Source organism: Myodes glareolus, chromosome 6, assembly GCF_982192425.1.
Source record: "Myodes glareolus chromosome 6, mMyoGla1.1, whole genome shotgun sequence".
NCBI classification, from domain to species: Eukaryota; Metazoa; Chordata; class Mammalia; order Rodentia; family Cricetidae; genus Myodes; species Myodes glareolus.
In genome coordinates, this window is record NC_142031.1 from 58,342,328 (window position 1) to 58,367,718 (window position 25,391).

The following is a 25,391-nucleotide window of genomic DNA, read 5'->3' on the forward strand; positions in this document are numbered from 1 at the left end:
GTTAATTTTTAGTGTGGCGACCATATTTTTCACCCTAGCTTTGTTTGTAATTATGACAGGCCTATTTGTAACCAGGCGTGACACTCTATGATGTAATAATTAGGCATTCGTTTAGGAGGCATTTGTTGAGACCCGAGTGCAGGCACGGTGTTAGATATGTAAAAACCAGTCGTCTGTGTCCCCTTGCTGTAGCTGCCCACTGGAGAGTGGCTCACAGGGCCCATGCGTGCAAATGGAACAGTGCATGTGGTTTAGACGCACAGCCGGGTGCTGGTCTCCAACAGTCCCCGACAGAGTTCGCTGGGGGTGCGGGTAGTGATGCTTAAGGTTGAAGAAGGCCGAAGAGAGAGGCAACTCTGCCCGGGGACAACCAGACTTTTGGTTTCAAATGAGGGGATTTATTAAGTGTAAAGTGAGCAAAGGCAAAAGAGGAAATAGTGAGGAGCAGACAGATGGAAGCAACAGGCAGATGGCAAAACATCATCCAATCGGGGGACTCATGACATCTGGCAGAGGTGACTGGGGATGGCTTGCTGAAGTCACGAGCGAGGTCCCGATTGGAAATTCCTGGGCAGAGTGGGGTGGGCTTTCTGTGGCCGAGCTTCCACCTTCTGGTTCCCACTGTGGGTGTTTTTTACACCTCAGGATAAACACAGTGACCTTAGTCAGAAGGCCGTACCTTCCAGGTATTTTCAAGAGTACGATGCTTTTTAGTACGCTCAGCTGTTGGCTTGTCCCTTACTTCCCTGTTTCAGGACCAGGGCACCTGTCTGTTGGTGGAGAATTCCTTTCCAAGCTCTCTCAGGTTTTATGTGGATTTTGTATGTGTATTTAGCTAGCACATATTGGAGCACCAATTTGTGGGGAGGGGGGATGCTTGTTCATTCCTGGCTGCCCAGAACTGAAATAATCACACAGAAACTATATTATTTACAACATTGCTTGGCCTTTTAGCTTATGTATATTTCTAGCTCACTCTTATATCTTAAATTAACCCATTTGTATTATTTTATATTTTACCGTGAGGCTTGTGGCCTACTGGCAAGGTTCTGACTGGTGGCTTGCATCTTTCTCCTCTGGCAGCTCCATGGCTTCTCACTGGCCTACTTTCTCCCAGAATTTACTTTAGTTTTTCTGCCTAGCTCTATTCTGCCCTATCACAGACCAAAGCAGTTTCTTTATTCATTAACCAATAAAAGCAACACATATACAGAAGGACTTCCTACACCAAGACAGGTTATCTTAGAAGACACTTGATTAAAACCATGCTCAAGTCTGAGACAAGGAGAGGGGCCTCCTCATCCACAGAGCCTACTTTCACCGAGTACAAATGTGAGACAGTTTACCAACGTAATTGACGCTACGGGGGGTGGAGTGTGGACAAAGGCATGAAAGGGTCATGGCAAGAAGGGATCTGACGGGTGTGAGGAATGAAAATGACCCAGGAGGGCTTGAGCCTATAGCTGGTGGTGAAGTGGTGAAGCCAGGGCCATGGCAGCTTCTGCCTGGTGGCCAGACCTTTGATGAAGACATATTATGTCTCTCTGAGCCGTGTGTTCTCTTGGAACTGTGTAGCCCTGGGGCTCCTGACTGCAGCAGGATGGAGTGGTGGCTTAGCTGGTTCATTTGGAGACATGACAGACAAAGCAAACATAAGAGAGGAGGAGATGTCAGAGGGAGGCTTCTAATGACAGACTCAAACCCTCATCGGCTCGCCCATTGCTTCCTCAGGGAGAGAGGCGAGAGGGGAAGGAATCGGAAGGAGTGTTATCTATTGTAAAATTATAGAGACTTTATGTGAATTCCATCTTCTGAAGTGGTCCTAACACCCTTTTGGGGGGTGAGAGATAGCCCGGATGCTGACGGTTGCTGGGGAGGACGTGCGTATGTGAGGTGAGGGTACAGGCTGGGCCATCCCGTGAGGTCCCAGCACAAGCAAGGACATCCAAGCTTCTTAGGGAAGCTGTGGGTCATAACTGCGACGCAGGATGTGGGGGTCACAAACACTTGACAATGAAAGGCTTCTGAACTTGCGACTACCAGAAATTAATTTAAAAGAGCAAATGTGGACCGAACCCAGAGTGTTTATGGGCATCACGTGTCTTCATTTTAGCCTGGGTTCTGCACTCACAACGTGTGTGCTTTGCATGGTATATGCCGCCACCCGAAGCAGGTTCAACCCACATAGCCTGAAACACCTCAGCTCCGGTGCACGGCTATGGCCTTGTGAATTGCAGCACTTTTTACTGTATGTACAAATTTTTCTGCCATCATGCTAATAAAACATAATGGCTTAATTACAGAAAACAAAGATTTTCAATGTTTTCTACCATTAGTCCTCGACATTTAAATATCAAATTAGCATGTCTTTATATTTCATTAGCAGAACAAGCGCATGCATCTCATTAGTATTCAAATTTGCTACTGTCTTTAATTATGAAATTATATATGTGTCAGACTATTATTTTAGATATTTACGTATTTTATGCATATGAGTGTTTTGCCTATACTTATATAGGCACACCGTATGCATACAGAGACAGACAATTGTGAGCCACCATGTGGGTGCTCAGAACTGAACCCAAGTCCTTTGAAAGAACAGCCAGGGCTCTTAATCACTGATCCATCTCCTTAGCCCCCAAAGGACTGTATTAATATTTTTTCTAAGTTATTAGAAGAAATTGTGTGATCTGTATACCCGTTTTATATACCTATGCACTCAGGGTCCCAACAATCTTTCTTGATTGAATAGCTGTCATGGGTGGAAGATTAAGAAGCCCTGAGTTAGATGATAGGCCAGAGGAAGAAGGTGCTAGACAGTTCTGTTTATTGTTGTTTTCTAGGAGGGAACCTCAGGCTACACGCAGGGTCATCTGGCAATGTCAGAGAACAAACTGGAGCTTAGTTCTCTGGTTCTGCTGACTCTGTCTCATCAGGACGCCCTGCACTCTCGCAAGTTCTGAGATCTTTTGTTTGTTTTTTGTTCGCTGGATCTGACTTGCAGGGGTGGGGTTTGGAAGTACAAACTAAAACAAAACAGATTTGACTGGGTCCCAGGACAGACTCAGTGTGGCGATCCTGCCATTTCTGTCCCTCTCGGGACTTGGGGAGCCCGCAGGTGGGGCATGTGGTCTAGCTCAAGGGCAAGTGTGAAACTCTGAGCTTCCAGAGCGAGTTTTCTTGCCCACTCCTGTCTCATGGGTGAAACCCTGGTCCCCTCTTCATGAACACCCAGCATAGAGCTTCCCCACGTTCAGATCATCCTTGATGGGGACGGGAGGAGCGGAAAAGCCACTAAAGCCCACTGAGGCCCAGCGAGGTGGAAATCATAGCCTCCAGAAGCCGGCTCTGCTCTGTCTGCCTCCCCCAGGTCCACCTGCGATCTTCTCAGATGAGGAGCAAGACAGCTCCCCCTCGGACTTCTCAGACTTCTTTGGCAAAGGACACAGCAGCTCACTTTGGAAGGCGGAAGAGAGAAAGGGAGAGGGGGTGAGGCAGGGAGGGAGAGAGGGAGGGAGACAGAGAGGGAGAGAGAGAAAGAGAGAGATCTCTTAGTTCAGTCCCGACTCCTTTGTTTAAGTGACCACAAATCCACACTTCCAGGTCTTTTGGATTTTTTTTTTTTTAACGAACACCACCTGTCTCTTGTATGCCAGCGTAGGCATTAGTTGTCCGTTTCTCCATTTCCTGTCTCCACACTGGACTTTCTTCTGTAGGCTAAATGACTTTGACCATGGTGCTTAGAGATGACTTCTGGTCCCTTTTGCCACTGGGCTATGCTCTTCCAAACAGGCGAGCCAGCATCCTCGGGACTGCAGTGTAACAGCCACAGTGAGTGTGCTCTGCCCTCAGGGGAGGACCAGCAAAGAACTTTCTTTGTGGTGACCACTCCTGTCCCGTCACTCAGCAGGAGGATCAGGAGGATTTCAAGGCTAATTGGTGCAGGAGCCCCTGTAACACAACTTCTCATTGGTCTTAATAATAAAAACTCAGAGTCAGATATTAGTGGGTGAAAGCTGAGAGATCAGAGAAGCAGAGCAGCTGGTCACTATAGAGTTCTTATCTTACCTCTGCCAGTGCTCAGACCAAAGGGGCGATCCTGTCCTCAGACTGTGTGCACAGACTGCCTCCTCAGACTGCGTCCTCAGACTGACTGCCTAGACTGCACTTCTCCTCAGACTGCCCTGAGCTCCTGTCTCCTCCTGTCTTACACTCCTCTCTCCACCCAGCCATATCACTCCTGTCTCCACCTCCCTAGTGCTGGGATTAAAGGTGTGGGATCCCAAGTGTGGGATCGCCTTTGTGTGAACTCTGTTTCTCCTTTAGACAGATTCCGTCTTGTGTTGCCCAGGGTGGCCTTGAACTAACAGAGATCCCTCTGCCTCTGTAATCCTGGGATTAAAGGCGTGAGCCACCACTCCCTGACCTCTAGTGGTTTAGCTCTGTACTCTGATCTTGAGGCAAATTTTATTTGTTAAAACACAAACACAGACCAAAACCCAGGTGGGCCAGGTCAGGCAGGTTCTGCACACAGTCAGTCTCTGTGCATAGTTAGGTTGTGTCCAAAGTTTCCAGATTCTCTTCTGTTGTGGAACATTCGATGCCAGCAACTAGTCATGAGCTGACATCTCCACATAGTGATGGACTAAAGGAGCCAATGTGTGTCTTAACTTTCAGTGAAAAGCCTGGGAACCTAGAATGACACCCTGGCAGCCTTCTGACACTTGTGGGGTAGAACTGCCACCATTTAAGGGACTCTATTCTATTTGATAGTTCTCCACCTTTACAGCCATTTAAAACCTTTTGTTTGTAGTGAACCAGATAGTGACGCAGTGAGTGCTTGTATCCTGTCATTCTTCACGGCTCTCTGGTTTTAGGCATTTCTCTTCTTAAATGTGTGTGTGTGTGTGTGTGTGTGTGTGTGTGTGTACATGCACACATGTAGGTAGTTTGTGTGTGTCATACTCGTGTGTGTGGTCAGATGACAACCTCAGAGGCCATATTCAGGAAAGCTGTCTACCCTCCTTTGGGACAGTCTCTCAGTAACTTGGAATTTACCAATTAGGCTAGATTTGCTTGGCCAGTGAGCCCAGAGTTCCTCCTGTCCTGGCCATTCTGAGATTACAAACTCATTATATCATACCCTGCATTTTTTTCTTTTTTCAAGGTGGATGCAAGGCAAGCGAGTCACTGACCGAGTTATCTCCCCAGCCCCTGCTTTTGGCATTTCTGAGAGCTCACATTTCCTGGAACTAATGTTTTTATTATTATTATTATTTAACATTCATTATAAGAATCTCAATATGACACGTGCTAAAAACCAATTGCTCATGTGCTGTAAAGAAAAGTGGGCGGGGGTCCTTCCTCCCTTGATATTTTCTGCTTGTTGGATGCCACTTTCTGGACTATGGGTTCTATGATTCCAAAAGCCGTTGAAAATTCCAATACCATAGAAGGATTGGGACCCAACCATCTGCCTCTCGCGTTGCCCAGGTGAATGCTCCAAAGCATTTACTTTAGACCCTCATTTACCGCTTTCTTCCAAGCTCCATCAGATACTGATGTCACAACCCCAGCGATGACATCATAATCCCGACATTCAGCAATGAACCTGGAGCCCTGGTGGAGAGTGGTCATGAAAGGAAGCTGGAGAAGGGGAGGCGATAAGTGGGGGGAAGTGGGGGAGGGAGGATGGGGAGGAAAGAACATGAAGAGGGAGGCTGGGGGAGCCAGACATGCCTACCCTAAGCACAACCTCCGAGGGTCGCGGTAGCAGACTGATAGCTACAGGGCAGAGAAAAAAGAAACACCAATCTGCCACCGGGCTACCGAAGAACTCGCCAGCAAGGACCTTCGAGTGAAGTTGATGGAAGACAAATGGGGTCATCACAGCCTATTCTCCAGGGGTGGGAGGACAAACTTTCTTCAGACAACTAAGGTACACGGCCTCAGGGAGGGCGGAGGTTAATGAGGCTTCAGTGGCTTTTTTGATTTTATTTGTGTGTGGTTATGATGTGTATGTGGTATGTGTGTGTGGTGGCATATATGCACTTGCGTGCAGAGGTGTAGGTGCCTCTGCGCTGGAACAGAGGCCGAATGCGGCTACTGGGTGTCTTACTCTATAACTCCCACCTCATTCCCCCGCGAAAGGGTCTCCCTGAATCTGGAGCTAGGCTGGCAGTCGGAAAGCCCCAGAGAGCCCCCCCCCATCCCGAATGTCCTCGCACTAGAGTTAGGGATATAGATGTTGGTGCAGACATGCTTGACTTTTTTACATGGGTGCTGGGGATTTGAACTCAGGTCCTCTTGCTTGCACATCAAGCACTTTGATGTACAGAGCCATCTCCCTAGGTGCTCAGTAGCTCTTTAGATGTCGTTGTCATCTCTCCCACTGGCTTCTTAAACACAGACTCAAGAGGACGACAGGTAAGATAATTTGAGGAAACTAAGAACTCTGCATGGAGACTTTTGGAGTCTCTCATTTCATACTAGTTAATTGGTTTCCTCTGGACTTTTAATATATGTCTCTCCATCTTTTTCTTCTCTTTCTTCTTTACCCTTGTATAGTTCAGATCCCAAAGGTATGCCTGCAGCGCTTAGTTAGAGCTCCTGAGGTCACCGGAGGCACCCTGGGAAGATGTTGGTGCTGATTGATTTGGGAAAATTAGTTCTTCTGGGACTGGGTTGTTGTAAAGCAAGGATAGCCCATGTCTGTGTGCCAGTACTTCTTTCTGATCCTTTGCCATGTTGTAACCCAGCCAAGGAGGCCATTGATGGATACTGAATCAAAGGCGCCATCTTTTCTTGCTTCCAGTCTCTAAAACTGAGACCCATATGAATAACTTGAATTTATCAAGCACCAGCCTCAGGTATTCTTAAAAAACAGAAAACAGGGTCTATCTATGTCTTGTGGAAAAATGTACTCTGGTGAAATATAACTTTTGAGGAATAAATAAATACCTTATATATTTTCTTAAAATATAGTCAAAGAAATACAAAAGACAAGTTATTGTTCTGCTTATACAGAACTTGAATTTCAAAGTGAACTGTTTCAAAGAATAAGGTGTGTGTGTGAGTGCAAGTGTGTGTGTGTGTGCTAGTACATGACTGCATGCTTGTGTGTGTGTGTGTGTTGCATACAGGAGTCAACCCCAATCTTGTAGGTCTCTCTGCTCAATGTTTCAGAATGTACTGGGAAGGAAAACAGACACTACACACTGTGGTGGTTTGAATGAGAAAGCCCCCCAAAGTCTTATATTTCTGATTGTCTGGTTCCCATTGGTGGACTGTCTGAGAAGGATTAGGAGGTGTGGTCTTGTTGGAGGAGGTGGGCTACTTGGGGTGGGCTTTGAGTTTTCAAAAGCCCGTGGCAGGTCCAGTCTCATTCTTTCTGCTTCCAAGTGGTCGATCAGATGTGAGCTCTCAGTTCGTGCTCCAGCACCCGCCTGCCTGCCTATCTGCTGCTATGCTTCCCACCACGATGCTCACAGACTCGTCCTCTGAAACCATAAGCAAGACCCCCATTAAATGCTTCCATTATAAGCTGCCTCAGTCTTGGTGTCTTGTGGCAGCAGTAGAACACTGGGTAAGACAGGCGCTTGTGAGCGAGAGCCGGAGAGTGCCCGTGACATTCCGCTCCTCCACTTTGTCCTCAAGGACGTCACGCCATAGCCTCGAATTCTCCATCCAAATTCTGACCCACCTTCTTTCAGATCCGCAGTCACTGAGAGTCATTGAGGCAGGAGCCCTGTGGGAGGTCCTCTCTGTTTCCGGGAGTCTGACAGAGCTGTCTTTTAAGCTCTGTAGAAAATGGTTTCCAAGCGAAATTGCAGTCAGTTGGTTTTCCTCTGTGTTGTTGGATTTCCAGGGAACTTTGAACACCTTACATAGACCAGAGCCTCACAGCTGCTCGGATGACTCTGGCTTTCATGTGGCAATACATATGTGTATAGATTCAATCGCACACGCACATGCGTGCACACATACACATTCGCATATGGGGTTGGCCTACAGAATCACACATCAGGACTCTCCCTCATCCACTGTAACTGAACTTTGTGTTGCTCTCTAGCTGTGTTTTCTTTCCAAGGGCACAGCCTGTGTGACGCTCCTTAAGGGCACATGTAAGCACTCCAAGTTCCATTTTATCAAAAATAAAAATGCAAGAGGACACGGGTGACCTCCGTAAGGTATGATTAAACCGGAGTTCAGGTGTCTCTAGGCCGAAGTCTCACATCTGATAAGAGGCAGGACAGGGATGTAAGGCTGGCTTCTCTGATTTTTAAATCTTTTGTTCTTTTCTATACAGTGCTCACCAATTGTACAAAGGCAAAAGACCATGTGTGTGTGTGTGTGTCCACGAATTAAGAGAGAGTAGCCGAAGTACTGAGCTCCAGCTCTCCCCACTCCAATGTGGAAGACAAGGATAGTCCTAATATTGACCTCTGGCCTCTGCATTCATGTTCCTGCATACACACACGTGCATGCATACGCGCACACACGCGCGTGTGCACACACTCACACACACACACACACACACACACACACTTACAGACACACACCCACTAGCCTCTCAAAGGGAAATGGAAAAGATTTTTGAACAGTAGCCTTAAACACCTCAAGGAAATCAGGAAAAGCAGTCTTTTTCACGTCTTGCACCGGGATAAACGGAGGTCAGAATGCTGAGCTACCACCTCAAAGCGCCATTCACAAAACAGAAGGGTGGAAGGGTGGAGAAGGCCGAGAAAGTGTTCCCAGGCTGCGACATGGAGGATAATGTTTGCCTAGCGCTTCTGATTCTTCTTTCATATCTATGGTACGTTGTTTGTATATGACATTAATACTGTGCTTTACGTTAAATTTCACGTTGCCTTTCTATGCTCAAAGGAGTATGTTTAAGTCCACAAAGCTGCCTTAAGTCTCCTACGCCGCTAGTTTCTTGTTTCTACCAACCAACCTTACACAACTCGTGGGTCGTTCATTAAGTCTGCTCAGCTTTGCCCGTGGGCCCAGCACATAGCCGACCCTGTGGGGATGGGGAAACAGCAAGAAGTAAATCTCTCTCCCCACCAACCTTAGGTTCTATATCAGCCACGACAGGTGTCCGGGCAGCAAGCTGGCAGCTGCGGTCGTATGCAGGTGATCTGGGGACTCTTATTGCTTGTTGGCAGCTGCCATCCCTTTACAGTTTCCTTGTTGCTTCTTTAGAAATGCGTCACAATTCTGTACATGGACTTTGTAGATTTTTCTTAAGCACTGCAAAGGTTGATCCACTGAACCACCTCCCAGTAGCTGAACAATTATTCGGGGGTTGGCGCGAGTGTCTTATAACTACAGACGGGCTGCACAGAAACCTGGTTTTACCCGGAAGGCAGCTTCCCTCAGTGAGGCCAGAGGATGGTGGCTCACTGGCTGACACCCAGGCTGTGGCTCAGGTTGCCCGGCTTGCTGGCCAGCTCTGAGGAAGGACCGATGGACAGACCCCAGCAATGCCTTCTAGACAGGTTGGCTTTGCACTTGGGCTTTATTGATTAAAATGATCTTTTCTGGTCCATTTAATGAACTGTTAAGTCATTGTTCCAGATTTTTAAGAAAGAAAACCATAAGCTAGTTGGTTTAACAACAGAAATTCATTTCTCACCATTCCAGAGGCTGGAAGTTTAAGACGAGGGAGCTAGCATGGTGTAGTTCTGGTGAGGGCTGACTTCCTCTGGTCTCAGAAGAGCTCTGAGCTAACTCACCCTTGACTTTAGCTAGCCCTAAACATCTCCTGAGCCCTGCCTCCTGAAGGCTTCACCTTTTGGTACCGTCATATCGTGGGGGAGCATGTCAATGTGTTAATTTGTAGGAAGTATAAGAATCCAGGTAACAGCAGATACTTCTTTGCATTGCGGCTAAAAATATTCCATTTTTTTTCTTCTATGCCCACAGAGGTCAGCCAAGGGTCTCAGATCCATGGGGTACTAGGAGGGGCAGCTCTTAACTGTTGAGCAATCTCTTCAGGCCCTGCTCTATAGTGAGTTCATCTAGGGCTGGGGACATAGCTGAATTGGTAGAACGCTTGCCTAGCATGCACAAAGCCTCGGGTTTGCTCTTCCAAATTATTTATTGAATAAAACTGGGTGTAGTGGTCCATGTCTTGGCTACATAGCAAGCTGGAGGCTAGTCTAAGGCGGTATGAGTCCTTGTCTTAACCAAACAGAAACATGAATAGATTGGTCTGTTATATATTTGATAGGGCTTTGGCAACCATTAAATTTTAGATATGCCAGTTGTAGGCATTGCCTCAAGTCCACAAGAGAAGGAACAAGGGCCTGGATGAGGCCTCTTTCCACCTGCTCTGCAACCTTGCAGACACGTGTACTGCCTTGGCTAACACCTGCTGTGATTGGCTGATGCACGTGCCACTCAAGGTAATCCGAAAGGAGGGGAAAGCAGGGAAGGCAGAAGCCTGCAGAGCTAGATGCCCACGTTCTGCTCTGAAGTGTATCCCAAAGGACTGAGTATAGGGCGGCACTGCAGATGCCTTACTGGGTCCTGCAGGCCCAGAAGAGGCCCAGGAATGGAAGGCGGCAACATCTGACTGGGGGCAAGAACGCGAGATTCCTCTGTTGCTTCATTCCGGGGCTCACTGCCGCTACCAGGAACAGCCACTTAGGGCACTCACAGGGCATCGGGGACAAACTTATCCCACTGCTTTGAACAGCCAGAGAAAGGGAAAGTTCCAGAGAACTGGAAACAGCAGTTTTTGGAGGCCAGGGCATGGGAAAAGGGAGGTAAATAGGAGATTTATTATGGCTTGATGTTCTTCCAGAGATGGGGGCTTGATTCCCAGCACCCACGTTTGGTGGCTCAGAACTTCAGCTCCAATGCACCTAATGACTGTTCTGGCCTCCTTGGGAACTTGCACACATACACCACACTGTACATGCGCGTGCACGCACTGTACATACACACACACACACACACACCTTTAAACAGATGCGCACAAGCTCAGAGGGGAAGAGGTGCCCTAAATAGTGCCCAAAGGCTCCCCAGGAAAGGAGAGTTTGGAGTTGATGGAGAGAGAATTTGTAAGGCAGAGTGCAGAGAGGAAGGAACCCCGAGAGGTCAACAGAGGGGCTCCCTTGTGTTTTGACTGAGCCTCAGTCGGCACATGACTGTTAAAGCTTCTTCTGGTTGGAAGAGTCTCTAGAGATGACCCAGGCCTAGGATAATCTGGGCTGGTGGCAACTTCATAACAGCATGCAGATTCTTTGGAGATCTTTACTTTCAACATGAGAAGTCCGGTCCTCCCTCCCCGCCGAGTGTGGCTGGATTTACTCACTCATGTAGTTCTCGGGAACAGACTGTGGAGCCAGGGAGGGTGGTGGTGTGGGTGACTTTAGCAACGAGGCCATAAAAGGTATTCTGGCTTCCACCTTGCCTTCTCTTAGACCCACCACTCCAGGGGAAGACACAGCTATGCCATCCAAGTCACCCTATGGGGAAGGCCCCTGGGGAAGAGATCTGAGCTCTTTATCAATAGACAGGAAGCAAGCACGCTCTTTTGGAAGCAGGTCCTAGCCCCAGTCACCGTGACCCTTCCAGAGGTTACAGTTTGATTTCCCAAGATTGCCCTGTAGGGCTGCTCCTTAGATCTTGGTGATGTCCATTGGCTAACACTGCTAGTTTTGAGGCAGCATCAGGTGACCATTCAGGGCTTGAGGATTCCCGACAAAGCAGATCCTTGAGCAGGGGATCAGGAAGGCAGTTCCACAGCATTAGTGACACGAGCAGCCGGACTTGAAATCATGTTTTAGAAGGATTCAACTAATCTCAAGTGTCTTACCTGCATCTCAGAGTAAAGCCCAAGAAACCTTAAAGGAATGTAACAGAACCTGGCCACCAACAAGGCAAAATGTCCTCGCAAAAACAAACAAAAAACAAAAAACCATGGGGTGTCTGAAGAAGCAGGAGCAGCGTTATTGCTGTCTGGAGAGAAATCACTCAGGAATTGTGTTTGCTGTGACCAAACAGCCAGCAGAAGCCGCTGAAAGGAGGGGAGAAGTGTTCTCTGGCTTGGAGCTCGAAAAGGTCTTGCCCACCATGGTGGGAAGGGCATCCTTGGGGAGTCTGTGGCCATGGGAGCACGTGGAGGCAACTTATCATAGCTCCGCAGCTCCGGGGAAGAGTTCGTGGAACAGGAAACGAGTAGAATTACTGCCCTCAAGTTAGTGCCCCCACTGTTCTATGTCCACCTGGCTATGTTCTGTGTCCCAGAGGTCACACAACCACTTGTTGCCACCAGCTGGGAAGCTAGTTTTCGGACACACAAATCTGTGGAGGCTGTTTTGTACTCAAACCACACGAGCAGACATAGAATCATCAGAGATGGCAGAATGGTAGACAAGTATGCTAAGATCAATTTATTTACTATTTGTTTCTCGACTCAGGGTTTTTCTGTGTATACATGGCTGCCCAGGGACTCGTTCTGTAGACCAGGCTGGCCTTGAACTCAGGGATGCAACTGCCTCTGCCTCCCAAATGTTGGGATTAAAGGCCTGTGCTACCATGCCTACCATGCTTGGCTAAGATAATTATTCTTTAAAAAAAATGTGTATGAATGTTTTCCTGCATGGATGTGCATATGCCATGTGCATCCCTGGTGCCCTTAGAGGACAGAAGAGGGTGTCAGATCCCCCCAAACTGGACTTACAGATGGTTGAGCCATCACGCTGGGAACCGAACCTGGGTCCTCTGCTAGAGCAGCCAGTGCTCTCAACTCCCGAGTATCTCTCCAGCCCCTAAAATAACTCCTCTCCGACAGCAACTGTACCACTGATGATGAACTGAGCATGTGGCATCAGTGAGTGTCCTTCAGAGAAACAAGAGTCCATGAGATGCAGGCGGTTTGGGGTAGATGAGAGAGGTATGTAGGAACTGGCTCACGGGCGCTAGATGCTGAGAATCTCCAGTCTGAAAGCAGAGGACCAGGGAGGTCAGTGGGATCGTTCAGTTTTTGGGTAAGGGTAGGGAAACTTGGAGTTCAGCTGTTCAAAGGCAGCGGGATGACAGAAGGAGACGGAAGAGGAAGAGAGAACGGATTCTACTTCCCTTTGTCTTTGTGTGTATGCTGACTGGGTATATCAACTTGACCCAAGCTAGAGTCATTGGAGAGGAGGGAGCCTCACCTGAAAAAGTGCCTCCATAAGGCTGGGCTATATGCAGGCCGGTAAGGCATTTTCTTAATTAGCAGTTGATGGGAGAGAGCCTAGTCCACTGTGGGTGGTACCATCCGTGGGCTGGTGGTCCTGGGTTCTATAAGAAAGCAGGCTGAGCAAGGCATGGGGAACAAATCAGTAAGTAGCACCCCTCCATGGCCTCTGCATCAGTTCCTGACTCCAGGTTCCTGCCCTGTTTGAGTTCCTGTCCTGGCTTCCTTCAGTGATGGACTTTGATGGGGAAGAGTATGTCAAAGAAACGCCCCCTGCAGGTTGCTTTGGTCATGGTGTTTCATGACGGCAATAGTAACAGACCTTTAGCTGAGGGATGCTGACTGCCCACATTGATGGAAAATCTTTCTTATTCAGTCCTTTGATTCAGATACCATTCTCTCTCAGAAACACCAACGATGCACCCAGAAAGTAAAAAGAAAAAAAGCCAAAGTGGGGGGGACTTTACCAGCTATCTAGGTGGTTCTGAACTCAGGTAAGCTGGCTTTTAGAAATAATTAGTGCAAACTCAGCAAGACCCAGGGCTGTTTCTCCTAAGAGGGGAGAGGATCCCTGTAACATGAGGGGGCCGCTTGTTGGGGTATCTGTCCCGCCCAGTACCCCACAGCAGGCAGGCCCCAAAGAAAATTATATATTTTTAAGCTTTTTCAAGCTTTTTGTGGATTTAGTTATCCACGTTTGGGCGCCATATGTAGAAAGGAGCTGCGGGCAGGCCTGCTTTTTATCCTGCCCGGCTCCTGCACGGCTAGCTTAGTCCCAGAAATAACAACACACAAATTGTATTCATTTAAGCACTGCCTGACCCATTATCTCTAGAGAGTTAGTTACTGACTAACTCTCATATCTTGATATTAACCCATTTCTAATAATCTGTAGCACCACGAGGTCGTGGCTTACCGGAAAAGATTTAGCATGTCTGACCTGGTGGCTGGCTCCATGGCGTCTGCCTCATTGCCCTCTTCCCAGCATTCTGTTCTGTTTACTCCGCCTACCTAATTTTCTGTCCTATCAAAGGGCCAAGGCAGTCTCTTTATTGACCAATGAAAATAACAGAATAGACAGATAACCCTCCTCCATCAGATCCCCACTCTCCCTTGGCTGTGAGCTCAATGCACAGTATGGTCACAGGGCAGAGGCCATCGAGACATCAGTACTGGGCCTAGCAGGCCCACAGGAGTGACTGAGCTGGGCCCCAGAGTCCTGCCTCAACTATGCCACCAACTTGCTTGGTGACTCTGTTGGCCATGAGAGTGGGTCTGGCCATGGTCCCATGGGTATCATGGAGAGAAGATCATTTGCTTAGTCGACTCCTACCTGGTTGGCACCATGTGGCCGCGTCAAGAGTGCTGTTATCTGCTGAGGTGTCCTGACCTGCTGTGAGCTACAGCTGGGAAAAATGAACAGTAGACCTGGTTTCTTAAATGCTTGTCATTCATCCATCAGCAATATGTTTCTGATCACTGAGCGAGAGCTAAGGCTGGTCCAGCAGCATGAATTTTACTTGACATCCATGACCAAACACAGTACCTCACATGACTGCTCCAACATGCTGAGTTGCAACTGGTCACTCATGATGAATATCTGAGGAAATTGAGGTTAAGTCACACCTGCCTCTTGGCTGGGCTGGACTTGGAACTCAGGCCCACAAGATTTGAGCTCCTAGACACTGCATATTCACCCAGGTTGCTTATTGCTCCTTAGAGTTGAAGGCAAAAAATCATGCCCTCAAGGGAGACAGCAGCGTGCTTGCGAGCTTCAGATGAGAGAGGAGTGACTTCTGAAGACCGGCTGGGGTCAGTGCGCCAGGGTGTGGGAGGATCCCAAATGCAGCATGCCACTGAGTTGGCCTCTTTTCATCCTGGGTCAAAGCAAGGGCAAGAGACTCATGCCAGCAGGCCTAGCGTGAAAAAGGAGACGCGAAACTCCATTGACCTGGACACACGCAGGCCGAAGAAACTGGCAGGAAAGATCTCGGGTCAGAGAGCACACTGGACAAGCGCGTGCCGTGTGGTCTAATGCCTGTTAACTGCCATATGACTGCTCACCGGCCATGTGACTTCAGCCATGTCTTGGTGCCTTACTTTGCTCATGAAGGGTCTGGGTCAGCCAGTGTTGTCTACTGCATAGGCCTAGTTGAAGAAGAAACATAACATACAGTCTTAGAAGTGGTTCTGGTTCGCAAATGTCTCCAAATGCTGACCACCCCTGTCTGTACTCTATCGCTACTGGTCACCTCTCTGCCTCGCTCTCTAAGGGGAACCCTTTTTGCTTTTAACCTTCACTTTTTGAAGGATTGGCCTGAATCTGTTGTACTCAGCGATGGATTTCGCGAAGCTATTTTCTTTAAGCATGTCAAATACCCCGACCACAGCTGCTCTCAACTTTAAACTCTGTAAGGTTTCTCTGCATCTCTGCCCGTGCTGATCTCCTTTCTGGGAAGCTAGCTGGTGTCTTAGCTGGGAAATGTGAGACTCGAGACACATCGCTCGCAGGACTGCTGCCCCTCGCGTCTGCCTGACAAGGTCACAGGTGACTCAGGACCGACTGGGGACTGTTTTGTTTGTTCCCAGGAGCAGTGAGTAGCTCCCCAGAGCGACAGCCTCTGTTCCCAAGCGGATGCTGACTCCTGTCAGTCTGCCTCAGTTCCTTGGGACCTCCGTGCCTGTGTTGTCTTGTCCCTTCTGCTCTAGCCTGGCTCACTGTGATTCTTTCAGGTGACCAGAGGGGAAAGGTATGATGGCCCCGCTCTTGCTTTCTCTCAGGGAGAGAGGTATCTTACCTAGCAGCTGTGACTGTCCCTGTCCACCTGAGGCCAGCCACAGCCTCTGTCAGCCCTGGTGCACCTCAGCGTCTCTGCAAATGCTGTTGGCTATCCCTGTTCTTAGCCCCTCCATCTGGCCTGGATTTGCCTAGAGGAGTAACCACACAGGTCGAATCCTCTTGCTCGGAGACTAGGCTTCTAAAACGCTTCATCAGTGGACAACAATGACAATGTCCATTGTGTCATCGAACACGCACTTGAGACTGTGTGCCCGCTGAGGACAGCTACCCCCGGGTAACCTGGGCACCTACCGCACAGGCCCACTGTGCTGAATGGGGTGGGGGGAGTGAGAGAACGAGAGAGGCTGTGTGCTGTGGCTGCTCCTCCCAGAGATGGGACTGGGGAGCCTGGCTACAGTGTGGGTGTGTCCTACAGGTGTTGGCCCTGAGGCTCTGTGTGTTGGCTGCAATGTTGTGTGCCTGGGTCCCTGGGGAGGCTGAGTGTTGCTTACTTCCTGGCATGTGGGGAACGGATTGGAGGAGCACAGGCTCCAAGTTGCCCGTTGGCTGCCAAGGAGCAGTTTCCCCTGTATATCTCCGCCGTTCCTTTGCCCTCCAGGAGCACCGTTCTAATTAAGATGGCCCTGTGACCTTCTAAAGTCTTCTGTCCCTGATGCTTTTGTTCCTGCCCTTTGCCATTCCCGGATTACCATCCTCCTCCTCTGCCTTTGGAACCAGGACCATTTATAGCCACTGCCTCCCCGGAAATTCTCCCAGGCAAACCATAGTGTCACGGGCTGCATCCTGCCTCTGCTGGCCGTTCCCACCGCTCTGTTTCCTGTCCTCCCAGCCCCTGGTGACCTCGAACCAGGAGGCCAGGGGTTCCCACCTTACTTCAGAGGCCCCTAGTAAGGAAATCCCTGCGATGAAACTGCCTCATTGTGTCACTGGATTCATTAGGGTTCTAGCACCCCGACAAACTAACCTCTGCTGCCTGTCTTCAACAGGCCAATTAGACAGGTAATGGGGCAGAAGAGAAAAAGGAAATACATTCAGCGTGGTGCCATTGAGAAGAGGAGGAGGAAGAGCAAGGAAGCCTCTTTCTGGGAGACTCGTGTCCTCCCTGTTGGACACCAGGCTCAGCTCTTGTCTTTTCCCACCGTGGGAGTTCTAGGGAAATCCTAGTTTCTTGAGATCCATTGTCTCAAAGAGGGCCAGCAGGGTCTCCTTTGGCTGGATGACCTCCATTAAGGGCTAGCCTTAGACTCCGAAGAGCCTCCCATTCCCAGAAATCCTAGACATTGGTACTCTTTCTGTGCCGACTGGGATGCTTCTGGGATTTTGCAGAGCTGACCTCTGGAAGGAGAGGCCAGTCAGTTGTCTGCCTGTGGTGGTATGGCTGTGGGGGTCTCATGGAGAGGGTGCTGCTCACCCCTCTGCCCACACCTGCTCGGAGATCCTGGGCCAGAGCTGTTAGCAGTGGAGCAATCTGTCAGGAAAGCAGAACCCAAAGACTTAAACAGTTATTATCACTGCTGGAGAGGGAGGAGGTGAGGAGGTGGGTTTTCAGTAACAAACGGCCTTTCATATTCTCATTGGCAGGGCAGGGACCAGTTCATGATGCCTGTCTTCTCTTAGGGACCAGGGAGTAGCAGCTATGGGGTGGAACAACCGCCAGGTCCTTATGGAATTCCCTCTTCTCAGAGTACTGGATTTTAGAATTGGAAGTCTAGTCAGTAACAGTGCCCGGAACATAACAGATCCCTTTTCCAGCCTCCAAAAGGACCCGTTTCACCAACACCCCCACCCACTTCCTGAATTGTGAAACTGAGTCTGGAATCTTGGATGCTGTGTGGCTCAGCCCGCCTTTGACTCCTTCCTCCTCAAGTCAGAGTCAGTAGGTTATTTCCCCTCTTCCGACTTGGGCTGAACACAGCAGGTGCAGGGATTGGCTCAGGGGATCACCTCAGCTCCCAGGCTGAGTCACCACAGAGCCTCTAGCTAAGTTGCTGACAACACAGCCTGGGGCCCCACCAAGGGGGCTCCAGAAATTGCCAGGGCTAGAGCACCTGGGCTTCAGAGCATCCTGTTTTCTGTATAGTGACTTAGTGAATCTTTCTGAAAAAAGTGATGTGTGTGTGTGCACACGCACATGTGGGCACCAATCCTCAGGTCCATTTGTGGGGGTGGGGTAAGGGCGCTTTGGGCTGGGTTTTATGTCTTCAGAATCTTCCCTTTAGATCTGAATAATTAAAAATATATATATTTTTAAGTGTCCTGTAAAAAGCAGAATGTAGGACTTGCTTTCTGGAAAGCCTGGAGGGCGGGGGAGGGGTCAGGATGCCTTCACTTTGGGGCCCAGAGCCCCAGAAATTCGTGGGCAGTGGTGACTGTCCTTGTGGCTGGTTAAGAATTGCCCCAAGTGCTGGAGCCCTTCCAGACACCTGGCTGACAGCAGAGCCACCCTACCGTACTGATCTCCTGGATGTCCTCACCCTGCCCTTGCCGATCTCCCAGTCCCCCCACCTCTGCCTCCAGAGCTCCTGGGTGGAGCCTGCTCAGCCTGGCTCAGTTCCCCTGTAGGTCTGACTGCCACAGTTTGGCTGGTAGAATACTTGCCTGGCATGCACAATCCTTGACTTCAATCTCCAACACCCGACAAACTCAGTGTAGGGGTGTGCATCTGTGATCTCTGCAGTCTGGACGCTGAAGGATCAGAAGTTCAAGGTCATCCTTAGAGGCCTAGAATTGAGACCAGTCTAGGATACACAAGACCCCCTCCTTCCTTATAAGCTAGTTTCCCCCAAGGGGGAGCAAAGCGCTGTCTCTCTGATCCCCACCTCCTCCCCGGTCTCCTGGACTGCTGTGAGCAGGCGTTCACTCCTGTCATCCAGCCCCATTATACAGCGCTACACAGCTCCCTTCTTGGGCTAACATCTAAATGATACTCGACTCTCTCTGTGGCCTACAAGACCTCAGATATGTGTTCTTCAACAGCTTTCTTTCCGGGTCTCTGCAGTCATTCCCTAGACTCTGGCGGGTCTTTATATAAATACATACATACATGCATACATACATACATGTATATATTTATATATTTGCACACAAATGTATCTGTCTCTATATCTATATCTATATATATCTTGGTGTTTATTAGCTGGGAATGTGGCTCAGTTGGTCGAGCACTCGCCTAGCACAGAGAAGCCCTGGGCTCCATCCACAGCACACATAAACTAGGCATGCTGGAGGCTGCCTGTAATCTCAGCACCTGGGAGGTGACAGGCAGATCAGAAGTTCAGGGTCCTCCTGGGCTACATAGGAAGCTTGGGACCAGCCTGGGACATAGGAGTCCCTGTCTTCAAAACTGAGACCTTTGGGGTCTCAGCAACACTTGAGAGTGACTTGATCTGACTTGGCTCATTCCACCACCGGGCTTGGCGTCATTTTTTATTTATTTTTTCTTGGCTTTTGCTCCCCGGTGGCAAATGTAAGCCAGGAGGGAAGTAGGGTGTGGGGGTGCTGAGAGTGTAGGTTGTTGGCTGGCTCATAGCACATCAAGGGGAGGACTAAGTGTGAACAGCAATAAGATCAAGAAGCAGTCAGGCTGTTGGAGTAGAAGACTTCGGCTCTAGGGAGGAGACACAGGGTCCCTACATTCTGCAAAGCCAAGGCAGACAGTCCAGTCTATGGAAGGCCTGGGTGGGATGGGGAGGTAGTGGGCCCTGGAAGCATCCCAGCTACACCGCTCCTCCGAAGTCCCCCTGGTGCCGCCCTACAAGCCCCGCCTCCGTTCAGGCCCCGCCCCTCACCGTGCTCTAAACTGACAGCAGCTTTAGGCCTGGTGTTTGCATACAAAGGCGGCCCACGCGTGCCGTTCCTCTTGGTGAGTAGCAGCCGGGATCTGGGTCCCAGATCATACCCTGAGGCCCATTCTTGGGTTGTGGGGACCCGCTCGGAGGCTATGACGGCAGCCTCGCATCCCGGGCCTCCTCACGGAGCGCACGAGTTTGCAGGGACCCCACGGGAGGGGGGGGAGGCTGGGACCCGGATGAGACCCATCCCAAAGGGCATACTTAGGATTCGGGCTTTGCCGCCTTGGCTACTGAGGTCAGACTGGGAGGTTGACCTCCATGCCCAAGGGCACACCTCCGCAGGGTGGCGACTTGCTAGGAACCCTGATTCTCAGGTTACCCGGCAGGCCTCCGCACTGCTTTGCCGTGTGGTGGTCGCTGGGCCTGCCTCTCCACCAGCCTGGGCGACAGACCGTTTTTTGCATGGGGAAGGCCAGGGGAATGCAGAGTGACAAGCAAAGCATTGGATGTCATCTTAAGTAATGGGATGGGGGTTAGAGTCGGGGTGGCTGCCTGCTAATTTTTGTTCCAGTAGTTGCTGCAGGCACCCACCCTCCTATGGAAAGGAAGCGAGAAACGAAAGCCCTGGGCAGGGCTGGTCCGGGGAGTGGGGGACTCAGTGGCTTCCCATAGGGTAGTGGAGTTGTGGGGAGGGTGAGCCTGTAACGGTCCTTAGAGGAGTGGATAGCGACCCGGGAGGGTTCAGACATGAACGGCCCACCCCTTGTTTCCATACTACTTGTTTTATGAATGAAAGCAGTTTAGGGGTGCATAATAATTAAGGCCTGATAAACACCCTGGCAAGGGAACTCTGCACCGTCCCCAGAAAGGCTGAAGGATCCCAGTGTGTCTGGTTCCCCTTGTTGACAGAGCTTCCTGTTTGCTGACATGGCTTCTGCTGTCACGGGTTCTATGTGTGGGTGTGTGGGTGTTTTTGGCCCTCATCCCTGCTTGTGTAGAGACTGATGGTTGAGTTGTGAAGCCTGGCTCCTGTGCTTGGTACCGTCTTGGTGACTGTGCCACCCCATGTGACTTCTACCCTCTTGAGGTGGCAGTTGCCAGCATTCTTACCGTGCTTGTCACTTTGGAACAGGAGTGGTAGTGAAAGGGGACAACATGCCTGGTCTTGTTGCCTGGGTGATAACTTGGGGGTCAGATGAGGGAGATGGGATCCTCGGCTGCTGTCCAGAATGGGGAAGCATCTGCTGGAGGGGCTGGGCCAGGCTTTTTGCTTATCTATTGTGCTCAGGGCTTTGGGCTGGAGAGAGGGAAAGGGTCAGGAGATGGCAGGACAGCTGACCACCGATAGCAGAAAATCTATGGGCCAGAGTCAGGCCTGGAGCTTGATTATCAGTTTCCCTATCTAGAGTGAGTGAAAAAAAAAATAAAACCAGGCTTCATTTACCCTATTATTGCCCAAATGACATACTTCAGAACAACTTCAGACTGTTTCTTCAAGGAGGAGCTCAGGGTTCCATTGAGGGCACTTTGTAGAGCTAGGCTAGTCCTGGCTAGCTGTTGCTAGCTTCTGGTCCATACCTGAGCTGCCTTGGCTCACTCCTCCCCAGCTTAGATTGTGAATCCATTCTTCCGGGGTCTTCTCTCTCTTCAGGTTCAGGGTCTGAAAGGGACCAATAATGTTATGAATTGATTTTAGCAAGTATGTTGGTGGGGATGTTTATGGGGATGGGTACCTTGCTCTAGGAAGGCTGGGCGGGGGTTTGGTGTCCTGTGCACTAACAGCCCCGGCCTTTGGAGCCTTTTACAAAACAACCAGGAGTGAGTGGTGCAGACTGGTCCGTGAACGGACTGCGCTTGAACGTCCTCATATGTTAATTTGGAGCTACTGTAGCTTGGACTGGCCTGGAACTTGTTATGTATGTAGCCCAGGCTGGTCTTGACCTATGTTGCCCAGCCTAGCCTGGAACTCAGGCTCATCCTGCCTCAGCCTCCTTCCCGGATGCTGGAATCACAGGCGTGTGCCGCCACACCCTGCCTGACACCATGTTTATTATGGAACACGAGTATTACCTTTCCAGTACCCCTGTATTCATCTGAATCAATACTGTTCCCTGCTCTGCCTTTTTGTGTGTGTGTGTGTAGGTACAATCTGAATTCTTTAAATACACGCAAAGTACTCTGCTGTAAGAGACTCAGTACTGTGGCAAGGACCCTTTATGACTTTATGACTTGCTAGTGCCTCCAGGTGGCAGGTCCTGTTTGAATCACCCTGTCTTCCAGGCCTGGAATGGAGCTGCAGTTCTCTCGGACAGGCAGGGGATATGTGACCATTACAGAAGGGCTGGGGCAGGATTGGAGAGGGAGTTGCAAGGATTTACAGAGGTCCCAAGAGCAGAGCATTGTTGACCAAGATGTGCAGCTGGCTAGAGGGCCCTCGCAAGTGTGTGAAAAGACACTGGCACTTCCAAGGAGGGCAAAGGTCCTGTGCCCTGCAAGGGAGCTAACGGTTAAGGGCTGAGGTTCCGAGTCCCAACTCAGGGCAGGGTCACAGAGCACAGGGGTCACGTTGCGTCTATGTGTCCCTCTCCTGTTGGCCAGATCCCGGGTGCTTCTTGGCAGGGATGTGAGAACACTTATTACCTGGGATTATAGTAATTCCCCCTTGTTGCCAGAGCTCAGCTCTGAGAAGTCCGAGTGTCACTTAGTTGACCTTCCAGCCGGGTCAGGGACCGTGTCCTAGTTGTCCTGCCACTCGGACAACCTTATCAGAAACAGTATCTAAAAGTTAGTGTTTGTGTGTGTATGAATGTGTCTCTGCCCCTACCCCATGGGTTCCCGGGCTTGAACTGAGGGCCTTAGGCTCATTGGTAAACACCTGTCCTGGTGAGCTATCCCACAAGCCCCTTCACGTCCCTTTTGTGCGGAGTAGCTTTTATTGACACAGAGACCCTGAGACCAAATGTACAGCAGTTTTCAGACCCCCCCCCCAATTAAAAACTGACGTGAAAGAAATGCTTGTGTAGATGGGAAAGCCAAGGTCAGCCATCTACCCCCTGTGAGTATGGGTATTTATAGCGCCTGTAACTCCATTCCACATTTAATAGGCTCACACTATTCCATATTTAATGTGGATGGTCCATAATTTGTCCATCCAGGGTCTCGTTGGTCTTGGAGTGATTTCTGCTTTTCCTCCATCACAACCAAGTCTATGGTGACTACCACCCACAAAGATGGTTATTGTCTCTGGGGGCTGGTGAGCTGGCTTAGCAGGTAGAGGTGCCTGCTGCCAACCAGAATGACTGGAGTTTGATTCCTGGAGCCCGCATTTGTGGAACAAAAGAACAAACTCACTAGTTCTGAGGGAGCAAAGAACGGGCGCCCACTAGTTGCTTTCCTCCGCGGTCCACGTATATTCTGTGACGTGAGCATGCACGTGCCTGTGCGAACACACATGCTAAAAACACAATCTTCTTTCATCTGTAGAATCAGTTCTTGCCGTGGAATTGCTAGGATTTGCTGACCTGTGCCAAATGGGTAGTTCTTCGTGTGAATGATTAGAGCTGAGTGAATGGTCTGTGATTCTGCTCTCACTATTGGAGGATTTATGGAATGCTTTGATTTGGGACCTTCTGAAAGGCCTTAAAAATGAATCATTTTGTGCATGTGTGTTCAAGGGTGTGTACGTACAAGTGGGAGTGTCTGCGTAGGTATGTGGTATGTGTGTACAAGTATGTCTGTGTGTGTGCAAGTGTGTATGTGTGCAGGATACATGTGCACATGTGGGGGCCAGAGGTGGACCTTCCTTAGGTCCACGTTACCTTTTGAACTAGACTCTAACTGAATTTGTTGCTACTAGTTGAGTTGGATTGACTATCCTGGTGAGTCCCAGGGATTTCACAATCCTTCCCAGTCCTTTCCAGTCCTCCCCAGTGGCTCACTGCCTGGCTGCTGCTGCTGCTTCTTCTTCTTCGTCGTCGTCGTCGTCGTCGTCGTCGTCGTCGTCGTCGTCGTCGTCGTCGTCGTCTTCTTCTTCTTCTTCTTCTTCTTCTTCTTCTTCTTCTTCTTCTTCTTCTTCTTCTTCTTCTTCTCCTCCTCTTCCTCCTCCTCCTCCTCCTCCTTCTTCTTCTTCTTCTTTTTAAAGATTTATTTATTTATTATGTATACAGTGTTTTGTTTGTCTGTATGCTTGCTGGCCAGAAGAGGGCACCAGATCTCATACAGATGGCTGTGAGCCACCGTGTGGTTGCAGGGAATTGAACTCAGGACCTCTGGAAGAGCAGTCAGTGCTCTTAATCTCTGAGCTATCTCCCAGCCCCCTCGTGCCTGACTTCTAATGTGGGTGCTGGGATTAAATTCAGGTCCTCAGACTTTCGAGACTGTTCCTTTGTGGACTGAGCCATCCCTCTATTGATTTGCATATCTGTGTGAATCTGGGATGATGAGCTCCTGGGACGTACCCATCCAGGTTTCCTCTGCTGTCTTGCGAGCCTCTTATGTTACTGTGACAAGTTTTCAATGGCGCTGACCTGAGGCCACCCTCAAATGATACGAATATTCCAGGTGGTGGAATTGCAGTAATAAAGTTGTGGGGTTAGGAGATCTATTGCAGGACTTTTGAATTTTGGCAGATAAAAAAAAAATGGGCAGGGGAACAGCATTTCTTGGCAGGTTCATGAAGCCGGCTGATGGAGTCTTAACAATTTTGAACTAAATGTAGACTTTTCTAGTGTCATAGTTAGATGGGGAATCATGAGACTCGTGGCACTGCTTGATGATGTGTGTCTTTAGGCCATGTCTGGGACAGTCTGAGGCTGGGGTGGTGGCTGTGCCAAGCACCTGCGGAATGCCAGGATTGATGTGGGGGTGGGTAGTGGCCTCCAGTTGCAGGTTGGGGCCTTGAAGTGGGGTTCCCTTCCCCACACAAGCTCCACGTCCATTTAGGAAGATCTTACCTGGAGATGGTGTTTCAGAGACCTTGGTGATGGTTCAAAATGCCAGCCCAGAGGCAGCCACATCTAAGAAGGAAAAGAGTCCCTTGTTTTGTGACTCCAGAGTCCCATAAAGTCCTGGTTTGCATTAGCCGTGGTTCTCAATGGTTCTCAGCCTGTGAGCCGTGACCCCTTTGGGTGGTCTAATGGCCCTTTCAGAGGAGTCGCGTATCAGATACCCTGCATATCAGATTTACATTATGATTCATTAGCAGGGGCAAACTTATAATTATGATGAAGCAGCGAAAATAATTTTATGGTCTGGGGTCACCACAACAAGAGGAACTGTGTTAAAGGGTCGCAGCATTAGGAAGGTTGAGAACCACTGCTCTAGAGAATCCCAGGGTAGTCGGAGGATCTTCTAAGACCTGGTCAAGTTCTTCAAAATACGTTTGAGCCAGACGCACTGCAGTCCCGAGGAGTCTGGCTCGCCTGTTTGGAAGAGCATAGCCCAGTGAGAGAAGGGACCAGAAGTCATCTTTAACAGTGGTCAAAGTCGTTTAGCCTACAGAAGAAAGCCCAGTGTGGAGACAGGAAATGGAGAAACAGGCAACTAATGCCTAGGCTGGAGTACAAGAGACAGGTGGTGTTCGTTAAAAAAAAAAAAAAATCTGTCC

General features: G+C 49.6%; 1 protein-coding gene across 6 annotated transcripts in view; it reads left to right on the forward strand.

Moving 5' to 3' along the window:
* Lpin1 (lipin 1) overlaps positions 1–25,391 on the forward strand; it is a 110,927-nt gene that overhangs the window by 34,267 nt on the left and 51,269 nt on the right. The window contains exon 1 of one of the 6 annotated variants that reach the window (XM_048439743.3): positions 5,743–5,938. The exons of 4 other annotated variants lie outside the window; for them this stretch is intronic. In XM_048439743.3, coding sequence (XP_048295700.2) covers positions 5,867–5,938 — 72 coding nt within the window. In that variant the 5' untranslated portion in view covers positions 5,743–5,866. Of the gene's footprint in view, positions 1–5,742; positions 5,939–19,718; positions 19,858–25,391 lie in introns of those variants that run through there. One more of the 6 variants, XM_048439745.3, reaches the window with a different exon arrangement.